The 10,921-nt window shown below is 45.9% G+C and overlaps 1 protein-coding gene across 1 annotated transcript; it reads right to left on the bottom strand.

Moving 5' to 3' along the window:
• Window positions 1-457: 457 nt before the first annotated feature.
• On the bottom strand, window positions 458-8,164 carry LOC144828662 (zinc finger BED domain-containing protein 6-like). The gene is made up of 2 exons (XM_078687035.1): window positions 3,052-8,164; window positions 458-714 (listed from the first exon to the last, which is right to left on the bottom strand). Exon 1 carries the CDS (start codon window positions 7,295-7,297, stop codon window positions 6,017-6,019), a length of 1,281 nt encoding a protein of 426 aa, XP_078543161.1. The 5' UTR covers window positions 7,298-8,164; the 3' UTR covers window positions 458-714; window positions 3,052-6,016.
• Window positions 8,165-10,921: the final 2,757 nt, after the last annotated feature.

Here is a 10,921-nt window from a genome sequence, read left to right as displayed (position 1 = left end):
TGATAGAATAGCTGTAGCCACTGGGTCCACTCCTGTCTTTTGCGTTGTCCTCTGTAATCTCTAGTCTTTGTCAATTCCCACCCCAAAAATGCGCAACCAGATGTTTGCCTACTAATTTTTGTTAGGTTATTATACTACTACTACTGTTGCGGTTATTCTCTGCTCAGGCACATGCAGAACTATGCACAAGACAATAGGATGTTGGTGATAGGGAGGTTGGACCTTACTTACACCCTAGTCACAGAACTCAGTCAGAAGAACCCACAATTCAACGACAGTCTACCTACCTAAGTGTCTCAGTCATAGTCATTTGTCCCACTCCCGACCCCCACAAGAAGATAGTTAGATATACCCAATGATTTTCTTACACAACCCAGAACAGAAGAACACCCTTTCGCTCACTCACTCGTTTAAGTCCACAACACCCCGGACACTCAAAATATACACAGAGTCTATGTGCAAGTTCAAAAACTTTATTTTTTTAATAACAAGCTTTGTATTGTTGTAACTTGTAAGTTGTTCCATGAATAACAAACAGCTCCACCATGCAAAATAAAGAAGATTAAATACTCTACATTTTTGTACAACTAGTGCACGATAGAGAACTGTGGGAATTGTGGGAGACCCCTCACCGTTGAACCTATACTGGTTACACATGCATCTTTCGAAAGCTCTGCTAATCTCTGGTTCGTAGAAGGCAATCTTCTCATCTGCCTAGGAGAAAAATGTTGCACGTTAGACAGTGAATACAACTATGCCAGTTTATAGCAGTCATGCCAAAAAGTGTAACATTATGGATAAGCAAAAGGGATTAACAATACTGTAAGTAAGTAAGTAAGTCAACCTCTTTAGTTGTATGCAACACTCATGTGGCCTCAAAGGTGTCTTTCTTACTGTGCAACATGCTGCAAGGTAACAACATGGGCAAAACAGTAGACCCGGATCATTCTAAAATGGTTACATGGCTCAGGCTAACGTTCCAAAGACTAGAGTAGGAGTAGAGATTAGATGACCCTAGGAAACATCTAATAAAGTAAAACTAAACTCTGTCTAATAATGACCGCTGTACAGTAGTACGCAATTTGGACTAGTTACACTTACAATGCTTTATGTTGTACGTAACTGTATTTTTAATCTTCCTTCTTGGTGAAGTACAACTAGTAAAATAGGTGAAGTTGTGCAGGCATCTCAAAAGGTGTACTTGCTTTTATAGGTACACAATCACTACCAGTGCCACTGCCGACGGGGCCAGCGGCGATACTAATGCCATCCAGGAGTGGACAGTGGCTGCGGCACCTGCAGTAGCAACAGTGGGGGAGGAAACTTCAGCGGTGGGCGGTGGTAAGTTATATTCATTACTTATTTGCATTACTAGGTGGAAGGGGAACATTTCCCTCACTGTGCTATGAGACTTATTAAGAAAGTATGAATTTGAAATTGTACTGGACAATATACAATGGTTGAAGAAGACACCCTTTGCAGCATTACCAGCGTGAGTTGAGTAAACAAGGCCTCTATCAGACTCCAACTCAGCTGTGAAAGTTATGGAGAAGACTAAAAGTCAGATCAGATGACCTTGAGGGATGTGTTGAACAAAAAGGGAAAGAAGTGAACTAGGGAGGAAGGAGGAAGGACGAAAGATGTAATAAGACTACCATAGAAGGATACTTTGGAAGGTTCATGCACGTTGCTGATATGAATCCGATGCATGGGTTGTTGAAGGATGGGTAGAACTGGAAGGTGAAAGAGAAGATGCATGCCTGGTTGGGCAAAACAATATGGGTGCATGGATATAGTGGATAGCAAGAATCATGAGCGGAGTTTGTGACAATGAAACCCAAGGCAAGAAAGGAGTGGACGCATGGGTGGTTGTTGGTGAAAGTGAAACCAGCTAAGGCGATAATAAAGAATGATAGACATTTATTTTTATTGGTTCTTTTCCCCCTAAATGTATTGTATTCATCATAGGTGGAGACTGTCACTGGAAGCAGAGTCTTACTTTGAAAATATAAAAGGAGATACAAAAAATACTGGTGTTCTTCTGTGTACTCAAGTCCACCCATAGTACTAGGGCCAGTATAATGCCAGAAAAAACTTCAACAAAAGTTACAGGCAGGGGAAGCAGGAGGATAGATTAGATAGATACTAAAAGTTGCCACCATTTGTATGTACTGCGCTTGGTAGTGCTACTATGCCACTATGTCTTGAATTAATTTGGAAGAGTTGCAGTTACAATTCTGTGCCTTTTTTTATAGATACTCATACTCCTTCCCAAAAACCATCAAGGAAGGAGTTGGCAGCCAGGGCCCGGCAAAGGAAACTGCAGGCCATTGTGGAGGAGTACCGCCGGCTGGTGGCTGAGGCCGAGGAGGAGGAGGAAGAGGCAGCAGCTGCTGCCTCTACCAATGCCCCAGGCCCCAGCCAGGCCCCACCTGCAGGAGTACGGCGCCGTGGTCAGGCAGCCACTCACCGCCGGCATTTAACAACATCTGCCGCCCCCCCACATCATGCATGCAAATGTAGGTGCCGTGCATTTCGGCAAAAGATTCTCCTCCGGGTGTCAAAGTTGGAGGATCAATTAGAGGAGCGTGTGAAGATCCTGGTGGACAAACACCTTAAAGCCCGCCGATTGTGATGGACCCTGTTCATTTGCCCCTTTTTTAATACTTTTGTTGGTTTGTGGGAATTGGGTGTTGGGGTTATTTTTGTGGGACAATCTTTGGACTTGACCATTGGTTGGGGTTAGGGTGGGGATAGGGGTGGGATAGGAGAGGACTAGGAGGATATTTTTTTATGTACATCAATAAATGTTATTTATTTTCAACGTACACATATGATGTTGTTTTGTGGTGGGGTTAATGTTGTACGTCACAAGGTTTACTCTACATGCAGGGCAGCGGCCAGTGTTTGATTTAAATCATTTATTAATTGACCACATGTAACAACATCATGCCAACAGATAGATGCGGTACCCCTCACTGAGTTATATTTGTCCTATTTGTACTACCAGTCTCTCCTCCATTATACCTCCTAGCAAACTTCTCTTCTTACCTGTGATTGATGATGATTAAGTTTGGCACTGCAAGCAGGGCTGCATGGTTTCCCAAGACAACGGAGAATATGCCGTGGTTGTGTGATGGTAGTAGTAGACTAGTAGACACTGGCACTAGCATTGGAAAACAAAAACAAAGAGACAGTCATTTGCCTGAGACAGAATGTGGGAGAAGTTGAAAAATACAGTACATAAGACTGACCCCAAAAAAATACAAACAATATTGCAACTGCTAGTGCTAAACTCAAAGAAATCAATGTTGTCGGGGACTGCCAAGTACAAGAAGATAAATGTAGTTGTGTTGAAGGAGTCAGTAAAACACAATCCAATTCGTAAACTTAAATGCTGTCAAATTAAATTCAAACAATGCCACCAATTATTTAGATGTATTTGTTGGGTCACTTTGGGAAATTAATTGCCTTGTACACTAGTACATACAGTGAGCTTGGGTGGGCAAGCAGAAGAGGATCCTCGCCCTGCCTCGTTGACATTTGATTTCATTAGTGTTGCTTTCACCACATCTGCCCCAGCAAGCGTGTGATCAATTGTTGGCGTAGATTTAATGTAGTAACATCACACCTCAATATAAAACCACACAGCCTGGGGGAAGAGGGTTAGGGTTTGATGAATGGATAGGAACGGGGGTTTGGGTAAAGGTTTGACAAAGAAAAACAGTACGCATGGAGACAACAAAAGCAAAACAACGAAGACGATGATTGATGATCCACTACTACCCAATAAATGTAAAGTCAAGTAAGAAAAACAAAATGGATGCATGATGAAGGTTTATTATTAACTTGATGGTTAATAATAAGTCGTACTTACTTAACTACTACTACACAATTCAAAGGAAGTATTTCTTATACATGATATGAATATGACTTTTGCCTAGGCTGTATGCCCTCTGAGAAACCGTAATACCTGATGTAGCGGGCTGAAAGCTAGCAAAGAAAATTAAGAGATAGTTTAAGTGAACAATCAATTACCAAACACAAGCCTAAAATAAATGAAGAGGAAAAAGGAATCAAAGAAAATTACGAAAATGATACTAAAGTTAATGTATTATGTTATCCAGGGCCAAATGTGTAGTTGTATCTCGTCATTCATCTTTGTCCTCCCTTCCATGGACACTGTGACTTATTATATCATTCTTGGGCGCCTCTGGCTGGATGATGATGAGGAGGATGGATTGGTAAGGTAAGTGTGAGCTGTTGCTCCACGTATAATAGCGCTGAGTGAAAGGCCGGCCTGTAAGTGTTGATGAAAGCAGAAATGGGGTATTACAAAATAAGTTAACTGAATGAAAACATAAAAATAAATTACGGTGTAGTGCAAAAAAGACAAGACTCGTGAGCGAGAAGATTTTCAGACTGAGGCTGCTTGGATACATTGATTAACTCTACTCTTCTAGTTGCACAGCAGTCATCGAAAAGAACAACAAGATAGGAGCCAGCACAGAACAGTTACATGGCCACACCACAACACCGGGCCGTGAGTCTGTGGCCCAAACTCCATTTACCTGCATTTTTCACAGTTTCAGACAAAAGGCATATACATCAACCTAGCATTTTTCAAAACAAGTGATTAAATCAATGCGCCAATGGTAGTCAATCATACCACTATTCTATTCCACCACTGAACACACATGTAACCTAGGTCTGCTGTGGTTCTTGTTGATTGGTTGTGCGTTTACCTTGTATTCCACTTCCTGAACATATTCCATCAATCATCTCTGATCAAACTGACTGACAGCATGCAAAGATGGTATGGTGGTCATCATCATTCATCATCCGGTGTGGCACGTGTACGTGTTCTCCAACAGACCACCAACAGCAACTCAGTCTGTGAGTGACTACGATTAAGTCCAGAGTCAGACTGCACCTGCAGTATTAGGAGTACAATTGGATACATATTATTAAACAACATGGAAACATTGACCAGCACTTGAGACACAAGTACTTTGTTATTATATTAAACTACTAGTATATTTCTACTTCATGCACATTTGCTCTGAGTCAGCAAGCAGCCAATGCAATGTATGGCATCATTCATTTCATATACCTGTCTTTCTCTTCTTTGTGGCTGTCAGATCACAGATGCAGCAGAGTCTTCTGAAAGTGATGACGAGTTTACTTTAATTTTGGAGCCCTGCTCAAGTTCTGACATTGAAGAGTTGTGTATGCCTGCAGACAGAGGTGTAGCCTTACAAAGACAGTGATGCATTTCAGATTGGAAACAAAACAGAAGATGGCTATAGTCATGTACGTTTCACTTGTTATGGAGGGACTGTTAGAGGCTACATTATTGCACTATTGTCCATCTCCATCCAATGTACATTGGCAAGATGGAAATGTATTTAGGGTGAGTCAGGAAGATGGAGCAGGACTCTGATGAGTGGAGTGCACAGTAAATGCTCAGATGTGCAACTCCAATAGTTAATTAAAAGAGAAAGGAAGATGGTGTTGGTTTTGAAGTTTGAGTCAGAAAGACAGATACACACAAATAAGGAAGGGAGAAATAAAGGAAGGGAGAATGTAACAATTTCAAAGCCTAGTTGTCAGCGAAGAGTTGCTCGTCCTCAAACCCTGGTGGTTCTTCCGACAGAAGTAGGTCCTGTAACCCACTAATTATTTCTTCCGACTCGCTCTCCTCTTCCAGCTCTGATTCACGTACTTTGTAGTCTGGTGGTATCAAGTGTTGATTCATTTTGATCATGGTTAACCTCTCCACGCTTTTGGGTGAGAGACTGGTCCTTTTCACAGTCACAATGGCACCAGCGGCACTGAAAACACGCTCAGAAGAGACACTTGCAACAGGGCAAGCTAGATACTTTATCGCCAGCCTGCTGAGCAGTGGCCATTGGCTTCTTGTCCTATACCAATACACCAATGGGCTTTGCTCTATGAACACCTCTGTTGTGTCATCCAGATAGGCCTGGACCAACCGCTCAATGTTCATTGGTGCTCAGGTTTGCTCGTCCTCTTTTTGCTTTGCGACAGCAACGGACTTACCCATCCTTTTCTGTAGAAACCAAGCAGCTATTTTTTTGCTTGTGTCTGATGAATCAGATCCTGTTGGTGCGGTTGTTGTTATTGTTTGTGTTGGTGACTGCTGGGAAGCAAACGCACTGCTCGCTTGCTGTGAAGAAGAACTTGACTCTGTAGGATGCTCAGTAGTACTTGCACTGTCCTGGGCTGGCACTGGCAGGCCTCTAATTGAGAGCCGTTCGTTTTCTAAATCAGTGGCTTCCTCGGCTATTACAGTTTTGTACTTGGAAACATCCCCTTCTGAAAAAGGAATTACTGCATTACTGTTCACAAATATTTTGTACCGTGGATCCAAAATTGTGGCAGTAATGTAATGTTGTTGCGACACAATCTTATTTTGAATCCTTGTATTCTCAGATAAGCGGCCGGCTAAGGACTTCGCCAAATTACATGCTTCAAGTTTTCCTTCAACACCTTCGTATGTTTCAGACACCTCCTTCAGCTCTTGCTCCAGCATGTACAACAATGGGATAGCTTGGCTCATAGTACAGTCCTCCCTGCTGACTGCACGTGTGAAGACCTCAAAAGGAAGTAGCATCTCTGTCAGGCATTTAATGAGGTCCCATTGCGATATCTCAACTGTCATGGCTTTAATAACACCAGTTGGATCCCCTGATCTTCTTGTCATGACATAAGCATTAAGTGGTATGTACTGCTCAAACAGCCGATCAAGCATGTAATAAGTAGAGTTCCAACGTGTTGGTACCTCCTGGATGAGTGCTTTGACTGGCATTTTATACTCACGTTGAATGACCCGTAGCTGCTTCCGGGCTTTAAAAGAATGATTGAAATGCGTGCAGATTCTTCTGCAAATGGTCAGTAAGCTGCTGACTTTGCTTTCATTTTTCAGAAAGTATAGAACCACAATGTTAATGCAGTGTGCCAAACACGGGACCCTAAAATAGCCACCATCTTCCATGGCCTTAACTACATTACTGCCATTGTCGGTGGCAACAAAACCAATGTTGAGGCCTCTTGGTCGCAGCCATTCAAAGACCTTGCTGTTGAACTCATTCAAAATGTTTGCAGCAGTATGCGATTTCTCCATAGCAAATATGGCTATAGTAGCATGTCTGCGAGTATCATTAAAAATCTCAGTAGTGTCAATGCCTGTAGATATCTTGTCTATAACACCTGAAAAAGAGATCCAGTGTGCAGTGATGCACATGTAATCAGTTGCTTGGCAACTGGTCCACATGTCTGTTGTCAGGTGGATACTATGCACAGCACTCTGCTGCAAGGCTTTTCCAAGCAATTCCAGCACGTCGTGGTGTAGTGCTGGAACAGCAACTCTGGCAAAATAGTAGCGGCTGGGAACATTCCATTTTGTTATGTTATGTTAATTTTTGTCTTTTATAGCGCACGGCTACTCCGTGGAGTGTCCCGGCGCTTTTAATAAAACCATCACAGAGTAACACAACACATTGAAGCAAGAAGAAACAGGGAACAGAAGCAAACTACTGGGCAAAAAGCCAGGTTTTAAGGCCCTTCCTGAAAATCAGCAGATTAGAAGTGCTGCGAAGTGACAAAGGCAGCGTGTTCCACATCTGTGGTGCCAACAGCCCAAAAGAGCGGCCCCCAATGCGAGCCTTTTTTACTCGAGGGACCACAGCCAGAAACAGGGATTCAGACCTCAAGGAACGGGTCGGATGGTAAAAGACCAGCCTCTTCTGGAGATATTTTGCCCCCGACACATGGAGAGCCTTATGGGCCAAGGTCAAGGCCTTAAACACTATCCGTTTCCGGACAGGCAGCCAGTGGAGCAACTGCAGGAATCCCGAAACTCTGGCACGCCTATAAAGGCCAAAAATGGCCCGCGCAGCCGAGTTCTGGACCACCTGGAGCCGTTGCAGAAGGTAGTCCGGCAGGCCAAGATACAGGACGTTGGAATAGTCCAATCTTGAGCCGATTAAGGCCTGCACCGTCAACTTCCTGTGATCTACTGATAGTAAAGGAAAGAACTTACGCAGCATCCTAAGCAGGCCAAAGCAAGTTCCCGAGAGACCAAGAATCTGAGATCTTAACGCCAGGCCGTTATCCATCTTAATTCCCAGATTCTTAGCCAACTGGGACGAATGTGCTGGAGGAAACATGTTAACCGGCCACCATTCCTGCCAGTCCGGATCGTGAAGGCAGCCGAAAAAGAGTACCTCAGATTTGTCTGAGTTGCATTTGAGGCTGTTCAGCTGGAACCATTCGAAGCCAGCCCCAAGGCACTCACGGATACTCTCTCCTTCAAACTCTTCTCCTTTCCTGCACGTAAAAAGGAGCTGAGTATCGTCAGCATAGGATACGATCTGGGCCCCATAAGACTCCGCCAGTGCCGCGAGAGGGGTCATAAAGATGTTCAAAAACGTCGGGCTCAACACAGAGCCCTGCGGAACTCTGACTCCCAAAGGCGGCATTACGGCAGAGCTGGGTGGGGCCCAGACCGTTTGTTGGCGGCCAGCCAAAAACGATCTAAACCAGCTGAGCACCGTCCCCCTGAGACCGATCTGATGGAGTCTGATGAGGAGACCCTCATGGGGGACGGTATCAAAGGCCGCCGACAGGTCCAGCATGACAAGCATGGCTTTGCCTCCCGAATTCCGCACCTCTTTAATAGCCTCAGACACCTCCAAGAGCGCCGTCTCGGTGCTTAAATTGGGGCGGAAGCCAGATTGGGTGGGGTGCAGGAGACTGTAAGATTCCAGGAAATTGGAAAGCACAATATGAACATGCTTCTCCAGAATCTTCGCCAGCGCCGGGAGGAGAGAGATTGGCCTTTAATTGGCCAAGGCCTCCGGGTCAAGACCAGGCTTCTTGAGAAGGGGAATGTCCATCGCCTGTTTCCAAGCCTGCGGAACCACCCCCCGACTCAAGGAAAGATTCAGGAGCGGGTTCGCCAGTGGGTTTATAACATCGGCCATTTTCGCAAGGAATTTGGCCGGACATGGGTCAAGAGGCGAGCCCGACTTAAGATTAGCCATAAGTGCCAACGATGAAGAAATCGAAAGAGGTGGAAAGGCCGCCAAGACTGGGCCCACAAAAGGCCGCGAACCTGACCCATCTTCACAGCTCCAAGGAACTTCAAATACCCTCAGGGGAAAAGAGTCCTGGATCAGTTTGATCTTGGAGGTGAAAAAATCAGCGAGAGCCGAAACCCAAGAGTCCGGTGGGGCGGCCTGAGTTGAATTAGTTTGTGCGGCTGTGAATTCCCTGACAATTGTAAAAATCTCCTTGCAGGAGTTGGAGGCCGCCTCTATCCTTCTAGCATAGTAGCCCTTTTTCTCCAGGAGGATGTCACGATGGTAGGCCTTAACCGCAGTCCTATAGGCAAGCCTGGCCGCTGGATCATACTGAGAGCGCCAGGCTCTTTCCGCCACCTTACACTGCCTACGAGAAGCCGACAGTGCTTCGGTGAACCAGGGGGCAGAAACCCGTTTCGATGTTACTCGGGGGGCCATCACGGGGGCCAGATTGTTCAGCCTATCCGTGAGCCACACCTGCAGGGCCTCTACATCCCTCTCCAGGTCACCCGAGAAAGGGCAGGGATGATCACATGATGCCTGAGCCAGCATTGCTGGAGTCACCCGATGAAGGGCCCTGGAGGCTCGCCCCAGCTGTCTGGGAGCGGTACTAGATGGCTTACTGGTACCTAGTACAAAACATTTCGCCAGGCTATGGTCCGACCAAAGCACCGGCAGAAGTGACATGACCTCGATGGGGGGCGTGGAGAAAACCTGATCTAAGGTATGACCCCTTACATGCGTTGGCCCAAAAAGATAAGGGGCAAGGCCAAGGGGAGCCGTAATCTCCATCAGCTTAATCACATCAGGGTCCAGACCCTCATCCATATGGAAGTTAAAATCTCCCGCCAAGATGCAGTGCTCCGCTCTCAGAGCCAGCACAGAGAGGGCCGACTGAAGCTCATCAAAGAAAGAGCCTGTCAGTCCAGGGGGCCTATACACTAGGAGCCCCTTGAGGGATTGATGCGGCGACAGCGCTATAGAAAAAGCGAGGGCTTCAGATCCAGAGATGGTATCCATAGGAATGATGGTGCAAGTGGCAGACTTCTTCACCACAAGTGCCACACCCCCGCCCCTTCCATCCTGTCTATCTTGTCTAAAGATATTGTAATCAGGGAAATTGCTATAGCTATGTCAGGATTAGACAAGTCCTCAAACCAAGTCTCTGTCAGCATCAGGCACAGCGGCTTTTCAGCGACCAGCAGATCGTAAATATCCTGCGCATGCCTGCGTGCAGATCTAGTGTTAAGAAGCAGACAAAGATGCTTCACACTGTTCGCCTCCCTACTCGGCAAGGTGACCGGGGCATAATCTGGTACCCAGTCACAGCCAGGGCAACGTCTCTTACCCTTATATCGACCCGGGAAGACTGTGTGGCAACCACATAGAAAGTTTCGCAGAGCCCATAACTCAGATGACGTATAGGTAGTCCTACTAACAGTAGGATGAGACAAACCAGATGAAAGGGCCCCACCCGCTGCTCCGCTCGCCTCCGGGACGCTGACGGGCGCAGACGGGCTGGACTCTGGCGTTACTCCGGCAGTGATCCGGCGTTCCCGCAGCGCGTGACCGCTGCGCGTCAGCATGACTTCCTTAAGAGGAGGTCGAGCGTCCTTAGGCGCTAGAGCGTGTACTGCACGCCCGGCGTCCTTCCCTCATCCAATATGGCCACCAAACTGCCCAACTGCCGAGGGGCAGTAACTAAAGGACCCAGGACCCGCAAAACGCGGTGATTTTACGATTACAATGCAGGTATGAGGAGCGGCGATTAAAAGCAGGGGAAAACAAAATAAAATATAAAATAAATACAAAAA

The sequence above is a fragment of the Lissotriton helveticus genome, chromosome 4_1 (genome assembly GCF_964261635.1).
Source record: "Lissotriton helveticus chromosome 4_1, aLisHel1.1, whole genome shotgun sequence".
Lineage (NCBI taxonomy): Eukaryota > Metazoa > Chordata > Amphibia > Caudata > Salamandridae > Lissotriton > Lissotriton helveticus.
The sequence above is the reverse complement of the archived record's forward strand: the minus strand, read 5'-3'. Positions and strand labels throughout refer to the sequence as shown.

Coding starts and splice junctions, on each gene's coding strand:
- LOC144828662 (XM_078687035.1), bottom strand. CDS start 7,297: ATGTGGACCAGTTGCCAAGCAACTGATTACATGTGCATCACTGCACAC.